This window comes from Megalops cyprinoides, chromosome 15 (genome assembly GCF_013368585.1).
Source record: "Megalops cyprinoides isolate fMegCyp1 chromosome 15, fMegCyp1.pri, whole genome shotgun sequence".
NCBI lineage: Eukaryota > Metazoa > Chordata > Actinopteri > Elopiformes > Megalopidae > Megalops > Megalops cyprinoides.
The window spans coordinates 1,871,833-1,895,919 of record NC_050597.1 but is presented as its reverse complement, the minus strand read 5'-3'; the positions used below and the strand labels follow the sequence as shown (position 1 = coordinate 1,895,919).

The window sequence follows — 24,087 nt, the reverse complement described above, 5'->3', positions numbered from 1 at the left end:
TACGCAGTTTTCTTTACCCAGGGTTCCTTGCTCCTGTGGGCGGGGCAGACATGGTACGCCTGGCCCCCCTTCCTTCCTGCCATTGTGAGGGGCAGAGACTGGAGCAGACGGCACTGAGGGAGACTCAGCGCCGGCTCCCCCCTGAAGATAAGCACAAGAGCTGCACTGATAGGACACCTAAAAAACACGATTTTACTCTGTCTGCACAACACATTATAGTCCTCCTCCTTCTCTGCTCATACATCTACAGACTTCATAATAGCTGACTGATATTTTTAGGTCTATAGTCAACAGTGCATCAGATGGGTTTTTTTCTTGAAGTATTCTCTACATTAGGAAAGCCTTCATGAGCATTTCCTGTGCTTAAGTGAGTGTGGGGGTGTGTACAGGCTGAGAAATGCACAGACATCAGAGATCTTCAGCAGGGTTACCATTCACAACCCAGTGTGCCTGTCTTCCTTCCACAGTTAAAAAAAAGACACGACAATCTTTCTTAAAAAGTTTAATGTTTCAAAAGTCATAATGTAGGTTATTTTGCCATGGAACAGTTACGCCACTGAGTGGGAGCAGGCAGGGTAAGCGAGTTTAGTTCAGAGGTAGCTGGTCGACTGGGATCCAGAACACTCAGACTTAGCACTCCAAAGCCGACTGGTCCAACACTTTCCATTGAGGGTGTGTTCACAGATTTCAACTGGGATGATGGTTGCTCCTCTGTCTCAAACACTGTGGATAATGTGTTCACGTGGATAGAAATACAGAGGGTGACTTCAGCTCAGAAGGTGGTCTGCCATCAGGTTTCTGAGCTCAGCTGGTAGGAGGTGGTTCCTTGGCTTTCTCACAGGCATTAGTTTGAAGTAGGAGCTGCACAGATCCATTCGGCTTTATGTTATGTATATTAACTCAATCATGTCTGTCTGTACCCAAAAAATAGAAACAGCAATGTGGCACCCATCACTACATAACAATGACCACACTCAAACATAATGGCGGTTTGACACATGGTGAAAATTCACACTTTTGGCAGATTTTTGACGTTACCAAACTGTTATCCCGAGAGAAACCTGCTTGTCTTCCCCTCCTGCCTGATACAGAGGTTTGGGATGAGGCCAGCAGTCTGCTCAGAGCCAGCACTGCGGGGGCAGGGGGTGGGCTAGCACTGTCAGAGGGAGAAACAGGGAGCAGCTACACACAGGAAAACACAATGGAAATCCCGTCTCTGATCACTATCGGGAGGAGGAGCATTTGGAGTAATCCCTTTGCAAATTGATGGTCTGGTAAAGGCAAGAAGAGCAGCTTCACAAAAGCAGAGTAGGGAGTTGGGAGGGGGGTGAATTAGCTGAGCGCTATTCCTGCATCACAGTTTAGAGTACAAATGTTTCTTTTTTCTCTGTTTTTGTTTTGTCATCAGTACAAGCATCTTTTTTTGAATCACTGAATGAGCTTTCTTCAACCACAACCCAAAAAAGTTCACTTTCATTTGACATTTGGCACTGCATCTTGACCTCTGATCCCGGTACAGTAGATCCTGCCGTTTCAGTACATTTCAGTTCCGTTATCAAACATTTTGAAAACATAATATCTCACATTTTTTACTATTCCCTAACTAATTCTGTCTCATACCATCTGTAGTATATGAATTCAATTCCCAAAGTTGACAACTCATTTCTGATTTAACTTATCAGCTAGTGTATTTTGTGAACACATACAGTTTGGAGTCTGGAGAAGCACAATAAATATGCCAAATTTAAAAATACGTATGTATAAAACACTGCAGACGGACTTGCTGTTTGTGCCCAGACCTGGCCCAGACTCTGCTGCAGCTCTCAGCGGGTGCAGACGTCTGAATGTAAACTTGACTGGGTTTCTCACAGGTGCTTCTCCCTGGCACACGAGGGCAGGACTGACACCTGCTCAGCACCACCTGAATCAAACACACTATCACTAAGCAACGATTAAAAGACGAGGACACCGCTGCGCTGCAAGGAGCGGCGTCCCAGGTTCCTGCTATCCCAGCAGCCCCTCCTCTGGCCAGCACAAGGGGGCGCCGAGAGCAGCCAGACCTTGCTAACAGTCTTCTCAGGCCACGCAATCCTCAACACCCATCCCCTTTTCCACGGGGAAGACAGGCACGTACACACATGAAGAACGAGAGCCCTACACCCTTTATGAACAGGAAGTAAAATATTTAGCAGCTCTGTGAGCTCACAGCACTGATTAGCCGCCACAGGGAGCTGGAGAAGGTACCGGCTTCCAGAGAACCTCGGGGGGACGGTGTCAGGACGGCCGGCTCTCAGAGGCACAACGCAGGAGAAACAAATGGGCGGTGACCGATTCCTATCCAAACATCACAGCCTATGAAAGCAAACCTATCTACACACAAATCACATTTAGATATACGTGTTCTGTATATAACGTGTGCAAATCAAGGAAAGAAGCTAGATATACTGCATTTGATTAGTCACAGTAGGTGAGACAAAGCACGTGTGGAATGATGATGGTAAAAAAGGAGTTTTCTGAGAGTTCAGAGATCCTGAGGTAATGTTCTCTGGTACTTATGTAGCACCTCGGCCTAACAGCCTAGATGAGCCTGGAGGGGGGTTAGGTGGAGCTCTGTCCAGAGACCTCCCCCATCCCCCCCCCCCCAAGCTATGCAGTAAATCAGAGGAGGTGCAGTGTCCTTAAGCGCTGGGCTTGCGCCCCAGGCCGCACCGTGGAGCCTGGGACTTGCTTAGCTTGGCTCCCCGAGACCTGCTGCATCGTCAGGGGCTGAGGTTCTCATGTCCGCAGCTTGAGGATAACTGTAGCCAGGATGAGGAAGAATGTGTTCCAGCCTAAGGTGACCGCGAAGCCTCGCCACACCATCATTCGGGACAGATCCCATCCTGTCAAAATAAGAGGCATAAAGGACAGATCCCATCCTGTCAAAATAAGAGCATAAAATCCCATCCTGTCAAAATAAGAGGCCTAAAACCCCATCCTGTCAAAATAAGAGGCATAAAACCCCCGTCTTTGGGAACAGCCAGCACATTCCAGACTACAGTAGCAGTGTAGCACAGTGGTAAGAAGCAGCGTTTGTAACCAAAAGGTTGCTGGTTTGATTCCCTGCTGAGGCACTGCCCTTAGGCAAGGTACTTAACCCACAGTTGTCTCAGTAAATATCCAGCTGTATAAACAGGTAAAATTTTAAGTTGCACTGAGTAAGAGAATCTGCTAAACGACAACAATGTAACACACAGCACTGGGGCTGCGTTTCATAACTTATAGTTCCTTATCTTTAAACTTCCTCTGGCACGATTGGCAGGGGTTTTGGTGTAATTGTAGTTTTATAGGTACCTTTCCATCTGATTACAATCTACTGTAGAGTAAACAGGTCATGAGTATGGCTTCTTATCAAAACAATATCCTCAATCAAGTAATTAAGACCCACAGCATAAAGCAGAGAAGCCCTGCAGCCAGAGAGGGCTGGGGTCTCATGTGACCCTGCGCTGAGTTTCACTGGGAGCTGGGAGTGCCTACGGTTCATGTTCTCTTGTTATCTCTTCCTCTCTCTATCAGCTGTGTGTTCACCATTATCTCCGCTCCGCAAACACCGTTTGAAAAGGCTTCCTGTGTGTGCAACACCATTGTGCGGGTGACAACTGGGGCCAAGCGTCTGTCAGCACAGACTGTGCCAGGAGGATGACACAGAATAAGATCCCCGGTTTGACTCACAATGGGGCGGTGGAATACTGAGAGGGCTTCTGAATAATTAAGAGGAGGGAGAGGCGAGTGTTCCCGCACGGTAAGGCGACCCGGGCCGCACACAGCCACTGGAGCGTGATATTTTCCCAGCCGGGCGATGACGCGGCCGCTAAACCCGCATCGTCACTGCCACCACCATAACAACAGCAAGGAGACGCTAATGAAACGCAGGTAAAGTGCTCCATCAGGCAGACTTTACAGCACCTGGTTTATGTCATGTTGAAAAAGGTAAGGACTCATATGCCAGAATCAGCTGGTGTGACATGCTGGATAAAGACTGCATTGTACAGCACAGCTGTCTGTGTAATGCACGCTCTATTGTTCTGTGTCTGTTTGCTCTGTGTGTGTGTGTGCACATATGTGTATGTGTGTGCGCGCACATATGTGAGCGTGTGTGTGTGCGTGTGTGTGTGCAGGTATATATATCTGTGTGTGCAGGTGTGTGTGTGTGTGTGTGTGTGTACGTGTGTGTGCAGGTGTGTATATCTTCGTGTGTGTGTACAGGTGTGTATATCTTCGTGTGTGTGTGTGTGTTACCTCTGTACATGATGCAGCGCAAGGCCTCGGAGGCGTAGGTCTGGGGCAGGGCCAGACTCAGGTAGCGCAGGGGGTACGGGATGCACTCCACAGGCCAGATGATGCCTGGGGGAGGGGGGACACAGGAGCAGTGCATGAGTGACATCAGCCGACCCCGTCCGTACCCACCCCAGCCAGAGAGCCACCTATCCCAGCTATCCCGCTGCACTGTAACACAGACGCTGCAGTGAGAGGCCTGCTCTTTTCTGCGTACAGCCAGCTGCCTGCCCGTGACACAGGGTAACACGTAACTCTAAGGAAATAACACCTTGCAACTGTGGTCATAACAAGCTGGTTGTATTTCACTGAAAAACAGAAATGTGGCAAGGATGCCAATGCCAGCAGCACTGTTGAAAGCTGGTTGGTTTTGTAAACGAATCTGAATGTTCCAGTGTAAGAACCAGCCAGTTGGGTGTCTGACTATATAGCCCCTGGATTTATACTTTATGTACACACTTCCAAATTATACGCAGGCATTTTCTATAAGCATTTTCTCATAACCTAGGAAAATACTAAAACCATTACGGTAACAACATAGCCGCTGTACAGAGTTAGAGCCCTGTCACACACCTCCTGCTCCATTTCACACACACGCACACACATTACACACTCAGGTATGACTCTGCAGCTGCTGGAGTTTCCGCTCCACCATCAGAGCGCAGACGTCCTGCTCCTTCTGCACGCTACTACAACGCGGAGACTGTCCTGGAGAGGGTGTTATAGACTGCCCTAGACCGCCCTGGAGGTCTCACCCGGCCCGCCCTGGAGGTCTCACCCGACCCGCCCTGGAGGTCTCACCCGGCCCGCTCTGCTGGTCTCAGTGACACCATGCCTTGTTCACACGGCCACTGTCACGGTTCCTGTTCTACAACACTGCCCTATGACGACAGCTGTGCGGGGACCTACCGCTGATGATGAGGTTGGGGTAGAAGATGCCGAGGGCTGCCTGATTGGCTGACTGCTCATCGTCAATGGCGGCAGAGATGACCAGGCCAAAGGAGATGCCCGTCACACCCTGCAGGACGATCAGTGCGATGACGAGGGCCAGCGAGCCCTCGTTTGGGATCTGACAAACACACAGCAAACAGACAGACAGACAGACAGACAGACAGGCAAACAGGCAGGCAGACAGATAGGTGGATGATAGACAGAAAGACAGGCAGACAGACGGACAGACAGACAGATAAATAAACAGAAAGAGACAGATAGATTGGTAGATAGATAGATAGACAGATAGATAGATAGGCAAGAAAAAAGAGCAAGAGAGAAGATGAGAGTGAGATAAATCCAAAGTATCACAGCACATTAAAATTGGCAGTGGTATTGGGGCACTGATTAAGAAAGAACAAAAACACCAACTTGCAGATAAAACAAGGTCATCTCGCAAAGCCAATTACAAATAACATGTTGATTTTTAATGGCTCTGGATGGGTCAGGCCTTGGCTTTCCACTACATGAAACATCACACGCAGACTCGCACAGCAAGATGTCCCTGGCAGGCACACTGGTGTACGGGACACAAAGAAGACTTTCCTTGTGGGCCTGGAGCTAAGCCCAAGTTCTCCTCATAAGTCTTTCTCAGGAGGTGAACTGGAGTGGGAAAGATGGATGATCGCAGGCCTGGGGGTAAGACTCCCAGTGCTTTTATAGCAAGTGCAGTAAAGGGAGGGGGGGCCAATACCTCTTACTTAACAGGTGACACGTCTCAACCGACACCGGGTAAAAATAGATCAGACAAAACAGCACGTTTCCGGCTACCACAGCAATCAGATTGTTGCCATGGCAAAGGTGTACCTGTATTTAGGTAGCATGACTCAGGAAGTGGTTATTTTGCATGGGCCCAACTCCTCTATTCGTGTTGGCTTTGAGCAACGTGCAATGTTTGGCCACGTTACACGCAACCATGTCAGCTGAAGTTCAGTGCTACTCCTGTACACTGACCCAGCAGTATGTGGACATGAATTTATCTGTGACTGCTTGGCCAAATATTTATTACTTTACCATTCTCAAACAGATCCAACTACCTGCAAATCCTAAACTAGAGACCCTTTGCTAAAACCCAGGGTCTGGAGTTGCCTGGTCTCTCTGTGGTTTTCTTATGTAATCTGGTGTAACACATTACAAAGGTAGATGTTTAAAACCTGCACTGTCAGCTACAGCAGCAGCAGTGACCCTTGCATCCACCTCCTGTGCTCTCTGAGGCAAGGAGGAAAGAGCTAAAAACAGGACCAAATGCTTATCATGCTGTACAAGCAGCAGACAAGAGGAGAGTCCGTGAACCTGATGCAGGGAGGGTAAATGAGTGATGGGCCGTGAGGTCCTGGTGGTTAACCCTCTTTATCAGAGCGGAGACTGTCTGCTGTGGAAAGGAGGGGCCTGGGGAAAGGGGGGGGTGAGGAGGGCACACTGATAGCGTCTCCATACCACTCTCCCCTCCTCTCACCCTGCATGTCTGTGCTTCCTCTTCCTGTACCTCCTGCTCTTAGTTACAGCCTGTTCAAATCGACAGCCATCAGGCAAATCCTCCGTTTACACACCGTAAAATGCGAGGCTTTGAAAGGCAGTCATTTCCTCTGTGTCAGTTTCGTCCTGTGTGTCCTGACTCCATTTTCTCTCTGTCTCTTTGCTCTGCAACCTTCAAGGCTGGTAAGGTCACTGGGTTGCTAAGTGACCTTGCTGCTGGGTTGCTAAGCGCTACTGATGTATGCAAATGAGCATTAGAAGTGAGAGGACGATGAAAGGCTTGGATGCACTTTCTAGAAAAACAGCCATGACGGCTTTCCTTGCGCAGTCTAACCTGAAAACATGGCTAGTCTGGTTGGAGGAGGGGGTGGTGGATGGGGGCGGAATGGGGTCAGGAGGAGATTTAGCCTTTCGGCAGGAACACAATGCCATTATTTTACTACAAACCCCTTTCTCAAATACAGCAAGGCAAATTGCAGCCTATGGGGAAAGAGGTCTGTTTTCATGAAAGTGTCCATGCAGAGGTATCAGGGTGTGAGGGAGGTACAGTGGAAATAATGTAACTTCCTGTCTCAGGGACAGGCACATGCTAGGCATATGCTAACAGTACTGCTCCCACAATGCACTGCCACAATCAGCAGTGAAAGTAACCTAATAACACCATGTGTGCATGTGAGGAGAGGTCTGCGTATGACCATTTCTTCTGTAGCACACATCCTGTGTTGTTACTCTTTGCATTTTCAGTGCGCTGTCTTTTCAAAACATATCTGAGGATGAAAAATACTGAAAACTCTAGGAAATACAGAAGAGCCATTCTGGACCTTCATTAAAAAACAATTAAAAAACACTGTGAGCAGCTGCACACTTAACACAGTATAAGCAAATCTAACCAACTCCAACACAAATGTGTGTTTTCAGGACTAACACAGACAGGAGTGTGTGTGTGTGTGTGCATATGCGGGTGCGGGTGTGTGTGTGTGTGTGTGCGTGCGCGCGTATGCGGGTATATGTGTGTGTGTGTGTGTGTGTGTGTGTGTGTGTGTGTGCGGGTGTGTGTACATGCGCGTGCAGGTGTACATACCTTGAAGACGAGGAGGATGAAGAGCAGCATCAGCAGGATCTGGACGCTGATGACGAAGAGCTGGGAGAAGAGGTGGGCCAGCATGGTCTCCAGAGAGCTCACACCTGTGGGAGACACAGAGAGGCCTTACGCTCTGCTACCCAAATCAACCTCTCATTCCTGTCTGTGCACCCCAACAAGTCCAAAATCCATCTCAAATTCTTTTCCATACACCCCAACACATCCCAAATAAACCTGTAATTCCCCTCAGTAAACCCCTGACACCTCCCCGATCGACCTCATGTTCCCCTCCATACTCGACACCTCATGAATCAACATCACATTCCATCCAACACGCCCCACTGACACCTCCCACATAATACTGCCATACACTCATAGTGCTCAGAGCACCAACAACACAACCCAGCCCTATGTTCGTGATGAGAGAGCTCTGAAACTAGGGTAATTTTTCCTTTGGAAGATGTATTGCATCTGCTGTCATATTTCACTGACAGAACAGGTATAAACATGACTGATATATTCAAGCACTGACTCATCTTTCACAATGAATAATCTCACTCCTAAACAGGACACATTGATGACAGGGAGTTTTGTGACTGGCCATGATGTCACAGAATATTTTGGTGTACTGGAAGCTCAAGAGAACATGCTGAACATTTAAAAATTGTGAACTGCATGCACCCTCTAGTGGATAACTTTGTACCACATAACCAAACTCACCAAAAATTGTTTTAATAAAATCAGTTTTCTCTACCCCAAATATACAGTGTAGTAGTCCTTCCCTCTAAAATCTTCCCTTTAAGAAATGAACAAAGTAAGACTTGGGGATCAATAGGAATCTGATTCTGAATCTGATCATGTACCACCTGTTGCATGTATCTGATATGAGAACCACTGGAACCCTTGTATCAGTGTTTAAAGTTTAAACAGAGCAGGCAGTGAGGCAGGTATTCACTTCTGCATTTCAGGTAGTGAAGTCACCTCTACTCAGGACATGTGCATCTTCACCACTGCTTTGTTCAGGTCCAATGAAAAGAAGCTCATGCTGAATTCTTATATGCACCTTTCTGAATCTGTCACCTGGAAAGGTGAGCTGTTTCTGCCGTTTCTGCCTGGAGCTGCACTCACCTGCCACCCAGCACCTGTCCAGCAGCCCCTCCTTCCTCTCCAGGACGAAGGACAGAGCGGTCAGGCCCACCGCCAGGTAGAAGGTGATGCTGAGGGGAGGGAGGAGCAGACACAGTGAGCGACGCCATGGTAACAGAGGTCAGCAGACACAGTGCAGAGTGCTCAGCGTACACCATACCTCAGAACTGCTCCCGGGGTCACGAAGGTGGTGAAGTCAGTGTTCTTACTGCCATATATGGGCTCTTCAATCTGAGAGATGTAGAGGAGAGAGAGGGAGGAAGAGAGAGAGAGACCGAAAGAGGAAAAGAGAGGGAGAAAATAAACTTTCACACCTAGAGATGAACAGAATATACCTAAGTTTAAATTCGTTCATGTGTTGATCTTACCTTTATGGGCAGCGAGACCAGGTAAGACCTGGATCCCAGTTTATTCTGAACAAAGGCCTACAGGAAACACAGATTATGAGGGATTAGATGGAGGTGGTATAATGAACCAGAATGTTGCACTGCTGCTCAGAGAACACATTACCAATAAACTAAAATAAGATGAAGATTAATCAATACTGAGCCTTTTTTTGCCATAAGCAGTAGTAGCAGTAGAGCTGGGAATCCCTGTATGAGGCGGCTATCTCTGCCAGTCAGGCCTTACAAAATGCAACTGATCTCAAGACAACTTTCCACTGTTTATGATTCTTGGTTCTTTGGGCAGACATCTTTGCTGCTAGCAAGAAATACCTCAAATGCTTCTTGAAGCTTTTTCTGGAGCATTAGAGCAATTTGTCGATCTGAAAAATAAAGCAAAGTGACCAGGCTTTTAAAAAAACACTATTCAACATTTAACATATTAAATCAACAACTCTGGCATGCCAGTTTAAAAAAGTTGTCAACTATTGACAACTATGTGAACAGTGCCACCTTGTGGTCACTTTCAGAGTCCAGTGCATAGGCAGATATTCAGCCTGTATTTTAATGAGTCTTGCTCAGGATGTAAGGAAGTTGAGGTAAAACATAAACTCACTGGTCAGGTCAAGCCAGACATGTACAGATCCCCCATCCACTACCTCCCGAGAAACTCTGCTCTGTAGCATTCTGTAAATAAGCACATTGCAAACAACCACTCATTTGTAACAACTTTTCTTAAAAACTGCTGTGTCTCAGTAATAATAACTTAAATTCACCTCGAAACATTAACACATATGTCTGTAATATTTAGATATACATATATATTCTGTTATGTGTTTATTCCTATGAAGTGTGTTACTGTGTGTCTGTGTATGTGCTCTGTTTTTAGAGCACAGAGATCCATACTGCTATTCTCAACAAAACGCACAATGGCACTGTACACTCTGTTCAACAGAAATATCTGTGGTCCCCTCTGATTGGTCAGACAGGGGAAACCACTGGAAACTTGACCCAATCTGTAAGCAGCAACAGGCCAGACCAGACTTTCTGCTTCAACTGTGATTCACACCTGAAGCAATGCAGACTACCCCACCAACCAACTCCTGCCACACGCATACACACACACACACACACACACACACGCACATACACATTCACACACATACACAGATTAAAAACACACACACTCATTCATACACATACACAGATTAAAAACACACACACTCATTCACACACACACACACACACATACACATTCACATTCACACACATACACAGATTAAAAACACACACACTCATTCACACACACACACACACACACACACACACACACACACTCACACACACACGCACATACACATTCACACACATACACAGATTAAAAACACACACACTCATTCACACACACACACACACACACACACACACACACACTCACACACACACGCACATACACATTCACACACATACACAGATTAAAAACACACACACACACTCATTCACACACACACACACACACACACATACACACACACACACACACACACACAGACACACACACACACACACACACACACACACAGAGGATAAATGTGTCCCATGACGGCAGCCGTACTGACGTCGCCGCTGTGATCTGGTTGCTGTGGACAGTAGCACAGTGAGGGGAGGGAGAGGGAATGAAGCAGAGTGATTTATGGCTGTGAGACTGGAGGGTACAGCTGCCACTGAAGCTCTTTAATCCACGGCACTCACACTGTGAGCCACGCCTGGGACTGACGGCAGAGAGCCACGCCCACTCACAGGGCTCACTGTGAACGAGGATCAGAGCAGTCTTGGTACTGTTAAAGCGACACAGCACGGCAGCTCTGAGCCACACGGCGACAGTGGGAGCAACTCACCTCTTCATGAGATAGCTGGAGAAGTTCTTCCCGAATTCTAAAACTCCCCAGTACTGGCCGTCTCGGATCCCAGCAAACGCCTCAGAGTGTGGTAGCACAACCTGAGGGAGAAAGCCGCCTCTAGAATTCATTTATCACTCATACAGGGAGGAACGGCTAGCCCTTAGAGACACTTTGCTAATAATGCACATCACTACAGAGAACTTTCTGCTGTTTCTGCTCTACACATTGTAATGATAATCATAATGCCTACGTATACACCATACTAACATCCAAACAAATCAAACCAACTCAGTATGGCCAAGACTCAGTCTAATCTTAATAATTTTTTTTCCTTTAAACATGGCAAACTGAAGTATGTGAGTGTTTCTTATTTTAGTGATTACACACGGAAAACTGTTGCCACCAAACCCATTGAATTTCTGCAAGCAACAGATAAAAGCAAGGCATCAAGGTTACACTGAATCTTAGCCCGTGTGTTACATAATCAAATCACATTATGTTTTTCACTGTGGTCTGTATTTTTAATTAGGAATGCCCAATGCTTTTTTGATCTTTTCTAAAACTTTGGAATGCCCAGTTGTAACACAGACATGCTGCTCATTGCTGCAGCCCCCTGACGAACCCGAGAGGGAGAAGGCAGGCACACAGGTGCTCTCCTCCGAAACATGCCAACCACTGCGTGTTTTCACACTGCGGTCCCCATGCCAAGCCTGGACACTTCACACACAGCTTTATACTGCCAGACTGCAGGTGCCCGGCTAACCAACGGGGGTCACTGTAGTACGATGAGAAGGACAAACCCTGGCCCCTACCCACTCCTATCCCCAGCAGAACGACGCCACTGTGGGCTCCCAGGTATCGCCTAACCCTAACTCTAACCCTACCCACCTGTATCCACAGCAGAACGAAGCCAATTCGTTCTGCTACTGTGGGCTCCTGGGCATTCACTGGCTGATGACATGGCCAGGATCGAACCCAGGCCATTGAGCTCAGCTTGCGTTCAAAGTGAACGCCTTGACCATGGAGCTACTCTAGGGTTTATCTTTGTGACACACAACCAAGAATTCTGTCTTTTGAAGGAGGTGTCATGTTAGAGAACAGTACAGTACTTCTGCAATGACGAACAGCCAATCAAATCAACACATGATGTTCACCACTTCTTGCAAAATTTAAACTTCAAACAGTCAAAGCAGAAGTGAAAATCACTGCTGCAGCATGCATCAGAGTTGGCCTTAGGTTGGCCTGGCTACTAAACAGGAAGTGAAAGGGGAAGTCACATGCCTCCTCCTTGGTACTGTTATGTGTTTAAGGCTCTCTGCTGCACTGGCTTGATCACCTCTCACCTCAGACGGAAACATAGCGGATAACATCTCAGATGCTGTGTTACAGGATTGGATTCTTAAGTTATTTATAAATTTCTTCATTAATTGACTAATTCATTATGTGAATCATTAATTGGTTGATTCACTGGTTGATTGGCTGGTTCATTGGCTGACTGTCATATTGATTGATTGATCTGTTGGTTGGATAATTGATCAGTTTTTTGGCCGATTGATTAACTGAACAGTTTTTTGGTTGATTGACTGATTGGTTTGTGGGTTGACTGATTGAATAGTTTGTTAGTTAATTGATTGATAGGTTTGTTGGTTGATTGACTGATCGGTTTGTTGGTTGATTGACTGATTGATTGATCGGTTAGTTGACAGATGGCTTGATTGGCCGGTGGGTACCTGCTCCACGCTGGAGTTGTCCAGGAAGGAGAGCAGCGATCGGCTCAGTGAGGTCTCGCTGGTCTCGTTGTTGACCACGGCCACCTGAATGCCGCGGGGATCGCCCCCGATGCAGAGGCACATCAGAGAGATCTGGATCACCGGCAGCAGGAACTGGAAGCACAGGAAGCTGCCCCAGGACAGGGAGAGGAAGAAGGAGAAAGAAAGTACTGGCATTTAGTGAAAGAAACATCCTTTACAAGCACTGTGGCAGGCTGACCTCTCAGACACCTGTCATACAGCATCATATTGAGAAAGAAAGTTTTAATGCAGCTAAAAAAAACATGTTAAAAAAACAAGCAGACGTGTTTTTGTGTGGGATCAGAGCTGATTGGCTGGTGAATCTGTAATATCAGACAGCAGGACTCCTCCTCCTCACCCTGGCAGCCTCTTCATCCGCACCATGGTCTTTATCATCAGAGCCGCGATGTTCCGCCATTTCGGCAGCACGTGCCGTGCCCGCACTTTCCAGTCCGCTACACACACAGAAACACAAAAATATCATCTACATTCATCACATATTCATTCATGACATTTATTTATTTAGTTTTTATTCAGAGTATGTTTTCAGAGAGGTCCAGAGTTAATGGCACAGCAAACCCAACAACAAGGAGAACATTTATTTTCGACCAGACAGAACTTCCTGAAGACTTCTGAAGAATTTTTGGGAAAATATGTGGATGGCTCATGCGTTTTATGATTTCCCTGGTTTATGGTGGCCCTAATAGCATTCAAAAAGGATGAGCCTCACTGCAGAGCATCAGACAAGAGGCTGTGTCAGTGACAAGTGTGGTGACGATCTTAAAAAAGGGGAGCTAATCCAAAAAGGGAGAGTGAATAAAAAATGCACCTACATCTAAAAAAGTGGCAGTTTGCTATGTTACATATATAAAAAAAATATATCCTACTGGAGAGCCCCCCCCTCTCCACACACACACACACACACACACACCCATCCTGCTTGGCTCAGCTCCTCACTGCCTCTAGCTCTCCACACACAATAACCTAATTTAATGACTGATGCTGTGATGACACTTGTCAACATGTAGCCACTAGTGCCTTCTCATGCTGTAAGACTCCAAGCAACAGCAAAGCCGACTATGCATTGTGACATCACCAGGAGGGACAGACCTGTGAGTTTGGGCTCATCCGAGCCTGGTCTGGACCCCGGGCTCAGAATGGGCTGGCTCTCATCCTTGCAGCTCTCAGATGATTGGCTGCCCTCCTTGTGTCGGTCGTCTGGGCTGCCGTTGGGCTTGGACACGGTCTGATCCGACGACTCGCACAGCTGCAGGAAGGCACTCTCCAACGTCTGCCAATCAGCAAGCACTCTGTGTCACTCGGTGACTGACAGGACACAAGGGCAGTCTAAAAACACCTCTGTCCTTCATTTATTATCATTTATTCACTTATTATCAGGGGCATCGGGTGCTTTCCTCTCAAAATCAATCATTCCATATCACCAGCTGACTTTATAGTTACAGTTAAAATGCTCATCAAACTGGAATTTTTAAGATTAGAGTAAGTCAGTGAGAACTTAAGGGAGAGCGTTTGGTTGGACATGCGATATCAGCCACACATTGAGTCAATGGCACTTATGAGGGAGATGAACAAATGTTTGGCATGGCCAACCAAACACCTGCCCTGGAATCTACTGTATCATAGAACAGCCCCAAGGGGCTTTTTCTAAACATAGGAGCAACATCAGATAGGAATGTTAAAATGGCAGGTATGTGAGAACAATATCTTACTCATTCATTCTTTTAGCTATAGTACTGATCTCAGAACAGTGAATGGGCAAGCCGTTGCCATGGTACCAACCGCTGCATTGTGCTGCTTCATGACCTCATCCGGGGGGGCCTCCGCCAGCAGGCTACCATTCCGCATCAAACCCACCTGGGGAGGGGGGGGGGGGAGAAGAGAGTCAAAAAAACCCACCCACGCGTCTGCGTAAGGGCTCAATCCTACCCAAAAACTGAGCCACCCACCAGTCTGCATAAGGGTGTGCTCCTGCCTCACTACGCACTCACTGACAAGCGCGTATAAGGCTGTGGCCCTGCCCCACTAACCGTGCTCCCATCAGAATGCATGCACCCACAAGTGCGTACGAGGCTGTGGCCCCGCCCCACTAACCGTGCTCCCATCAGAATGCATGCACCCACAAGTGCGTACGAGGCTGTGGCCCCGCCCCACTAACCGTGCTCCCATCAGAATGCATGCACCCACAAGTGCGTACGAGGCTGTGGCCCCGCCCCACTAACCGTGCTCCCATCAGAATGCATGCACCCACAAGTGCGTACGAGGCTGTGGCCCCGCCCCCATGCGCATGTCACAGGTGTGCTGCAGGTATGGGTAAATATATTGGTGGTATTTTGAGTGCACTTGCTGTTAACGATCATATTCGTTAATACTGGATCACTGGTTATTGCAGTGGTTAATAAAAGCAGTTCATCATAAATGGACTTGTATGGCTTTGTCTCAAATGTTTTATGAATTTTTAGCCAGTGATTGTTGTATTAGAGATGGCATAGTCACTAATGCACAATGAAACACACCACATGACCAGGTAACTCTACACAGCTAGCTCCAGGCCAGAAATATGAAAACATCACACGTAACGAATCTGTAACTCCCATCTGGAAACAGAAAGAAATGTAACCTTTTCCTAGAGGGTTTGTGCTCCCTCGTAGTTTCATTATCTGATCGTATTAGCAGAAATGTGTCCTTGGCTAGAACAGGGCGTGCTCGTTTGACACAAGACATCAGCTGCTTAAAGCAGAAAACATTTTGCTGCAGGACGAGTTCTGTGACTCAGGTGAACTCCTGTCCCAATGCGGTTATTATGTTTTTTTGTGTCAGGTGGCACCTCTCTTCGGGAGAGCAGTCTTGTGATTCCAACCGCCGCTATTCTTCCCCACGCTAACAAAAGAGACAGTTACGCCACTGTCTGGGCGACGCTAACTATGCCGGCGTTGCCTTCTACGCCAACACAGAGCAGTAAACTGATTCAGCCTCATGTGACAGTGATGTCACTCCCATGCGTACTCCGTGTGAAAAAGCACTCTGAACCTCCTGAGCCTGATAATCAAGCCATTTCATCTGCACTTTCAGTCCCCAGAGAAACACGCCAGGGGAGATTGCTGTTCTTCAGAAGGTGATGTTTGGCACACATTTTCAGGAAACCCTCGACACACAGCACTGCGGTGGCATTTGAGGACCTTCTTTCGGCGTTATTTACTTACAGCTGAAGGAGAAGTGAAAAGCACGCTTGCATACTGTCTGACTGTTCACAGAGATAAGAAAGCTACGAAAGCGAGTGCCGGGACAAAGAGCCCTCAACGTCAGGAAAGTGCCGCTCATGTAACGGCTTGTGATGGCAGTCAGACACATGAACTTGAGTGTGGAGGGTCTTGCAAATTGTTTAGAGCTTGGACTGGACACTCATTCACTGTCAAGATGACAAACCATTACAGAGAACTCTAGCTCCTGTGGAAACACTCACTCAAAGCAAAAGTACATATCCTCTTTTTCGTTCTGTCTGTAGCCGTTATACCATGTGGCGTCCTGCTTCCTTGCCTGTACAGATGGCCTGGCTAGATGGTTTTGCATACCATCTAGCCAAAAATTGATTTAGATATTTTAATTAAGTTAAAGCATTAATAAACTATTGCTGTACAAGATTTGTTTTTATGTTATGTATGTTCCTGACCAGAGCAGTGCTGTGTACAGTGTGCTGGTCTGGAATCGGATTTACAAGTGAAAGAGCATTCTAAGAATTCAGTAGCTAAGCTACTACTTAGCAAACTCGCTAAATGTATGCATTTGTGTTACAGGCACAAATGGCAAGTTCTGAAATAGCAGAAACAGCTAGCCTCCCTTTAGTGACTTTAGCCCCCACCGAAGTGAAAACCCTGCTACTGAAAAGCTCCCAGAGCGAAACTCAGACGCCTGCGGGCCTGGTCTACTCTCGCACACTCAGGCCCCAACACATTCACACCTCGGGGGCTCCGCCTGGCAGACCAGCCTGGCTCGGGTCCAGGGAGAAACGAGACGCTTTGCACAAAGTTCCCTCCTTAAAGTCACACAAACAAAGGCCTTTCAAAGACAGATTGTCCCTCTTCCAGGGGGGTTCCTCCACAGATGTTTTTGTTACAGATATAAATCCTTTTTGAGTGTTCCCCTCCCTGACATTTTTGTACACAATTAACAATAAGAGAGAAAGCCCTTTGATCACACAGGCCCATGGAGAAACAGAAACAGGACTGCAGACAATGAGAGGCCTGCTTCTTACCACGTTGGCTTGCCTGGCCTCCTCGATGTAGTGTGTGGTGATGATGACGGACACCTGTCCACCTTTCACAATCTCAACCAGGTGCTGCCAAATCCTAGGGGAACACACTATGGGTCACTGCGGGGCGTGAGTACAGCTGACCGCACCATCAGTGACAGGCAAAATTACTGCACAGTCATTTTGTGAAGTGGTTTACTGTAGAGTACACCACTTCACCATAGGGGTTCGAAAGGACTTTAACTGAACCATGAATGATGCACCTCTACACAATCCTACCGGTCATGTGTGCACAATCCATATGTATGGCTGGTCATAGCAATGGACACTAATCTCTGTTTACTTAATGCATGACAGGGCCAGACATGGTGGCCGGATATAGGCTTGCATTCTTCTATTGATTACAGGTATGAGTGGAACAGTGATAGTGGAACAGTGACATAGCATAGATTTATAACACACAGCATAGACTCATAGCACACAGCATGTACTCATAACACACAGCATGTACTCATAACACACAGCATCGACTCATAACACAGCACAGACTTATAACACACAGCATAGACTCATAGCACACAGCATGTACTCATAACACAGCACAGACTCATAACACACAGCATGTACTCATAACACACAGCACTCAGACTTCACTACACAGAGCAGTCATGCAGAGCGGCCAGAGGGCACAGGTGTAGTGCAGTGAGGACGGAGAGTGCAGGTGTGGTACAGGTGATAGTGTAAAGGCAGTGTACTGGTTCTGTGTACAGGTGTAGTGGAGTGGGGATGGAGAGTGCAAGTGTGGGACAGGTGATAGTGTAAAGGCAGTGTACTGGTTCTGTGTACAGGTGTAGTGGAGTGGGGATGGAGAGTTCAGGTGTGGGACAGGTGATAGTGTAAAGGCAGTGTACTGGTTCTGTGTACAGGTGTAGTGGAGTGGGGATGGAGAGTTCAGGTGTGGGACAGGTACAGGTGTAGTGCAGTGGGGATGGAGAGTTCAGGTGTGGGACAGGTACAGGTGGAAATGTAGGGGAAAGGTGCAGCTTCAGGCAGAAACGCAGGTGCAGGTGCAGTGAGGACACAGTGCATATGTGCGTATGCAGGAATGCCGCGACACGGCGGTGTCTCTGAGAGGCGTCTGGCGGTGCGTACTTGGCGCGCAGTACAGGGTCCACTCCCACTGTGGGCTCGTCCAGGATGAGCAGCTGTGGGTTCTGCAGCAGAGCGGCGCCCAGCGACACTCGCCTCCTCTGTCCTCCACTAGGGGGCAGAAAGGAGCAGTTTACCCCACATCGAAAGCAACACCAGCAGCTTTCTGATTCTCCAAGCTATCTTCTCAATCTCATCTTTGTCGAGTCGGAGGTGATCCAGTGACACAGTTAAAACCTGCCAGACTGCACCCTACCTGAGCCAACAGGGCTTTCTGCCTTAGCTGACATGGATTTTCATACCAGGGATTCCTCAGCATTGTGAATGACAAACAATTCTCTCTGGAACCTATCACGTAGAGGGGACCGGGGACCAAAGTGTCCTCAAGAAACAGCACGTGCATTGTGAGACAACAGAGCCAAGATGGCGGAGCAGCGTTTAAACCACTACAGAGGACACATTTTTCAAGGCAAATATGCAAAGTTTTTTTTTAAGTATACACATGTAAGAGTCTTCTTATTGTCATAAATGGATAAACATAAAATGTGAAAGTGCCAGACCTGTACAGAACCTGGGATCAACACTGAATCTCTAATGACACAAGATTGGCAAAACACTTGCACCTCTTCCCATTCCACATCCGCTGGGAAGCAGTCAAAACCAGAACAATCTTATTAATGGCTGCCACAAAACTTATCGGGTGTCTGACATTACCCCTGCTCCATTTCCTGAACGGACACCAAAACACAGCGAGGGAGTGATGGACTGTCTTTGTGGGGGAAACAGCCGATCTCCTAACGCTAACACTGGACTTTGTTCACTGTGCAGAACGCCACATTCTGCCCCTGGTCACATGACTGTGGAGGCATGAGGCCTCCTCTTTATGCTGGAATAGAGCCAACTAGTGAACACAGAAGAAGTGAAGAATGATTGGTGGCAGATTTGTATTTGAACTCCATTGGTTGGGACTTTTAGTCTATCAATCATTAATAAATATATTAAGCATTTTATGTTGAGTTACAAAACAAATATGTAATGAACTGTAGATAATGTTAACAGGAAAAGGATGCGCTTGTCTAAAACCTGACATTCAGAGTTAACGATAAACCTGTTTGTGGCAACACTGAATCAGCCTAACAGACTTATTTTCATTTTTGAAAATTATTGAAGGGTAGTGAAAATGCGAGCTTAGTCACAGCATTGTAAATACAGCGTGCACACTGGTGGATTTGCATACCACACTGCCATGTACACACGTACACACATGCACTGTGATTCATCTCCTCTGTGTTGCAGAACCTTTAGAGCGACACTCACCTGAGATTCCTCACCAGGCTGGACTTCTGAGGCAGGTCCAGGAACTCAATGAGGAAATCCATACGGGACTGAGTGTCTTTGGAGGAGAGCCCGTGGATCCGGCCGTAGAACCACAGCGTGTCACTGATGGTGAACTCATTGTACAAGGCCAGGTCCTGGAGAAGACAGCGGAATGAACTCACTCAGAGTAGATATCACATCACAGTGATCACGCTGAGTCCCAGACCTTGGTGGCCTAATTCACCCCCCCCCCCCCGACCCCCCACCCCCGATCTGACATCTCCACAGTTCCTCTTCCCTGCAGTAAATGCACAGAAACTTGGGCCACTGATTCACAGAGCAAAGCATCACAACCTGCCTCCAGCCCCCAGGACACTGCCTGCCTGTTAGCTGCAATGGTCATTAGATTAGATTTGTGTTTTCTCTGTGAGGATTCCCTGTGTGTAGTTTGTTGGAGCATATGGCTGTACCAACTCACCTGTGGCATATACCCCACCATTTTTCCCGGGACCTCATGCCCTGGGAAAGCAGGGGGTTTCCCCAAAACTGTGATGTGCCCCCGTGAGATCTTCAGTGTTCCCACAATGCATTTCAGGAGTGTGGTCTTCCCACAGCCACTCGGACCCAACAGGCCATAACTGGGAGATGAGAGAGATGGGGTGCAATCAGCACTAAACCTTGAAACAAACTGAGTGCTAATTAGTATTGATACTTTTGGGTGTAACAGTCACAGCACTGCTAAAAATACTAATGATTTAGCAACGTGTAAAGAGATGAAGCATTGCTGTACATTTACTGTACAGATCTACAGGCTTGGGTGCTATTCTGCACCTGGACAGCACAAAATATGCACTAGCAGAACAAGAGAAAGGAAGGAACTCTGAAAAAGTGTAAGAAACAAGAGAGGTTATGGAACAGATACTCTGAGGTTAACAGACAGGAAATGCATAGCACAGCATCACAGGACATGCATTTTACAGTGTCACAGGAAATGAACTGTAGCTATGTGGGATTTAAATGTGAGTACCATCAGCGACTCTCTTGCTGAGGTATTATAGATACATTAAAGAAAGGTTACACACTTAAACAGTGACCGAAACAGTACCTTTCAGCCCTAAAAGGTAGCTCATGGATGGAAAAGTTCACCTTGATCAGCGCATCAAAATCACCCCACACACTGCAGGTCTCTGTAGCCTCAGCTCACACGCCTTTAGCGTGTGCTGAGGCTGCCGTGTACCTCCCAGCCGGCACATAGACGGCTGAGTACATGCATGGAATGCGGTCTGAAGAAATGTTTGCCTGAGAAGAGGGATGCTTGGGTGGAGGAGTGACAGGTGTCGCTGAGGCATGTGAGCAGCACAGAGGGGTAGTGAGCGTTTCTGCGCGCCACCAAAGCGCAGAAGCGCGGCATTGTGTGGCGGGGCGGGGCTGGGCGGGGGGACTCACATGTGCCCCTGGGGGACCGTCAGGTTCAGGCTGTTCAGGACCTTCAGCTTGCCGTAGGACCGGCACACGTCCCGGCACCTGATGGCCGAATCCCCGCAGCTCACAGAGGAGAGCGCTTCCGGGTCAGTCCTCATCCTCCTCTCTCTGCCCTGGGGGGGGGGGGGGGGGGGGCTGTGTGAGATCTGTGCTCCTCTAAACAGCCCTGCTCTCCACAACAACAACAAAACACCCCTGCTCTCCACAAAAAACCCAAAACAGCTCTTCTCTAGACAACAATCTAGAAGACAATCAGTACAGCATCTTGCATTTCACGTCACAACAATCAGAACAATGTGTATACTATACACTCACTTCATGGATACAAATCTGATTATTATCAGACCTTTCAGGATAAGACAGTCCTGCGTAATGATAACCATCGAAAGACAGCACTGATAGGAAGATTCCTGCACTTTTGATTGCGTACGGAGTTTAAAGAAACAATTTGTCATGCTGGAGAACCAAGTGTTGAGGAAAGTTTCTCAGTGACCCCCACAAAACGGTATCTTAGCAACAGCTCTGAATCTGCCACTCTGGTGTCGCAGGGTTACAGCTGAAGGCTCCGACCAATACCGAATCTAGGTCATATGTGCCATAATCTTTAATCCCGGCCGCGTCTCGCGCTTTCCTCTCTTACTTACACTTCGATCTCTAGATTTCACAAGTAGATGACTTCAGCAGAAAATTAAATACACATTTTGGGGGAAAGGATGTAATTTACGCCCCGCAAAATCCGCAATATTGACAGAAGTTACATTCTACATATTAAAGTGAATTACTTAATTGCATTATTAAATCGGCATAAAAATATAAATTCTGCGCATTAAATGACAAATTGTGCATTCTTAGCAAGATTTTCGCTGATACTTACGCAATGTTACTTTTTCAAACATTGGTTGGCTACATACAAGTGCGCACAGGAGAAATACTAGCTACATAACCTTTGTGGAAAACTAAGGAATGCATCACACCTCAAAACTTGTCATAAAATAACATCATATCAGATACAAAAAAACCCATATAAACTCACCACAAACAGATGCCCTACCGAAGAACGAACACGTCGAGAGGAATAGGAAAACTACCTGCATCTGCGGTCTGAACACATGAACGAAACCTTCAGACGGGAAGCCCATGTGAAAAATCAGCTGACAATTCCTTTCTAATACTGTAAGAACAGTTGCAGAACTGGTTTGCAGCGGCATTATTCCGTGTGAATGTTACTCCTTCGGTGATCAGCCTGCTCGCCTTCGCATTATTAACGCAGAGACCAGAAAAACAAACACCAACAAAAACAGCTTAAGTCGTTAGCTTTATAATGCTGGTTTTTGTGCAACTGCTGCACTTGTATCGCACGTGATGATCTCGCATTAGATTGGGGGCGAACTGCTTCAGGTTCAACGGGTTTTATTATGAAGCAGATTTTATTTTAGCCTACATAGCCTGCGCTACGTTACCGGTTCGGAACAATTCTGAAACGGATTCAGCGTTACCTTGGAACACCAGCGTGTCTTCTCTGGGCTTGCAACAGCACGGCGTTGCGGTTTGGAAAGTGAACCTTTTTGTTTTTGTTTTGCTCCTGAAAAGATGTATCTGTGCGTGTCTGCGGCGACTCGCAGGTCGCACAGACAGAGCGACGAGATGCGCGGTATTTATATACCGGCCGGCCTCTGCTCCAATCCAGCGCTTGTTTCAGTTCTCCATTCCAGAGTGATGCGTCATTTGTAACGCTGCAGCGCTCGAGCAACCTTTTCAAAATCACTACCTCTGTTCCTTTTTTATCTCTTTCACCCGTCTAATTCAACTGTGCAATCGTATATACATTTCGTCTTTAACGCGACATTGTGACATACGCCGAGTTAGCCATCGCGCTCTGTTATTACTGCAGTTCTCCTGTCGACCCTCTGAATACGCAGGCTAGTACTGTGCAGCACTCCGACGCATCGCGATACGATATCAGTGAGTGTGCAAATATATTTATGTATACGCATCTCACCCGCTCATCCATCTCCGTGGTGTCCAGCGGTGCCTCCCGGGCATCCCCCGGTGCATCCCCCGGTGCATCCGCGGCCATGGTCGCGGGAGCCGGAGCGGTCAGGCGCGGCGGAGCCCGGGCGCACACACACACGCACAGATGCGCGCCTTAACACATTCAACGCCGCTGCGCTCTAGGGAAGCCAGCCATTTTTCAATTGCCTTGATACATTTTTCAAAACATAGCAACAAAGTGGAAAACCTAACAATAATACATTGCTGTACATGAAAGTCATATTTATTTGATGCGGTTTATTTCCGTTTTTGCAATGTATTTAGACAGGAAGGGAAACTCTTAATTGACAGCTCTGCTCCTCAGACACCTTTGCCCCCCCTAAGGACCTTTTCCAACTGCTAATTGATCTTCACGCAAAAAAATACCTAATTATTACATCGTTTACAATTTGTGCTCACTCTTGCAGAGTGACTTATTTGACAGTTACTGCATCATAATATAAAACAGTGCAGAGGCCTCAGCTGCTGACTGAGGTCGTGGTCATAGGGCGGTCATGGTTGAAAAACAATAGAGGTAATTATCTCAGAGAAATCAGTGCAATACTGCCCACGTGCAATGTAAAGAAACTGTACCATGGTTAATCTTGCAGCGAACAAAATAGAATTAGCTTTCAAATCTGTTAAAGAATTTGTTATCATTAAGTAGATGACCATGGTTAAAATGTTTATGTGAAGGGAAGTTTTGAAACATATACAGAACACATCAGACACATTGGATTATCTGCATTAAACTGTATTA

The 24,087-nt window shown here is 47.1% G+C and overlaps 1 protein-coding gene across 3 annotated transcripts; it reads right to left on the bottom strand.

The window, feature by feature from the left end:
- Positions 1-533: 533 nt before the first annotated feature.
- Positions 534-23,349, bottom strand: abch1 (ATP-binding cassette, sub-family H, member 1). Of its 3 annotated transcripts, none has more exons than XM_036546900.1 (20): positions 23,296-23,349; positions 21,261-21,409; positions 20,293-20,452; positions 19,815-19,969; positions 18,501-18,608; positions 17,352-17,445; positions 14,882-14,956; positions 14,192-14,372; positions 13,440-13,536; positions 13,022-13,190; positions 11,289-11,389; positions 10,007-10,077; positions 9,724-9,773; positions 9,376-9,432; positions 9,168-9,238; positions 8,990-9,078; positions 7,862-7,965; positions 5,224-5,383; positions 4,279-4,383; positions 534-2,882 (listed from the first exon to the last, which is right to left on the bottom strand). In XM_036546900.1, the coding sequence occupies exons 1-20, from the start codon at positions 23,305-23,307 to the stop codon at positions 2,776-2,778; spliced, it is 2,115 nt and encodes a 704-aa protein (XP_036402793.1). In that variant the 5' UTR covers positions 23,308-23,349; the 3' UTR covers positions 534-2,775. The 3 variants fall into 3 exon arrangements, with proteins under 3 accessions (XP_036402793.1, XP_036402795.1, XP_036402796.1); XM_036546902.1 differs by lacking the exon at positions 23,296-23,349 and adding an exon at positions 22,793-22,914; XM_036546903.1 differs by lacking the exon at positions 23,296-23,349 and adding an exon at positions 22,330-22,391.
- Positions 23,350-24,087: the final 738 nt, after the last annotated feature.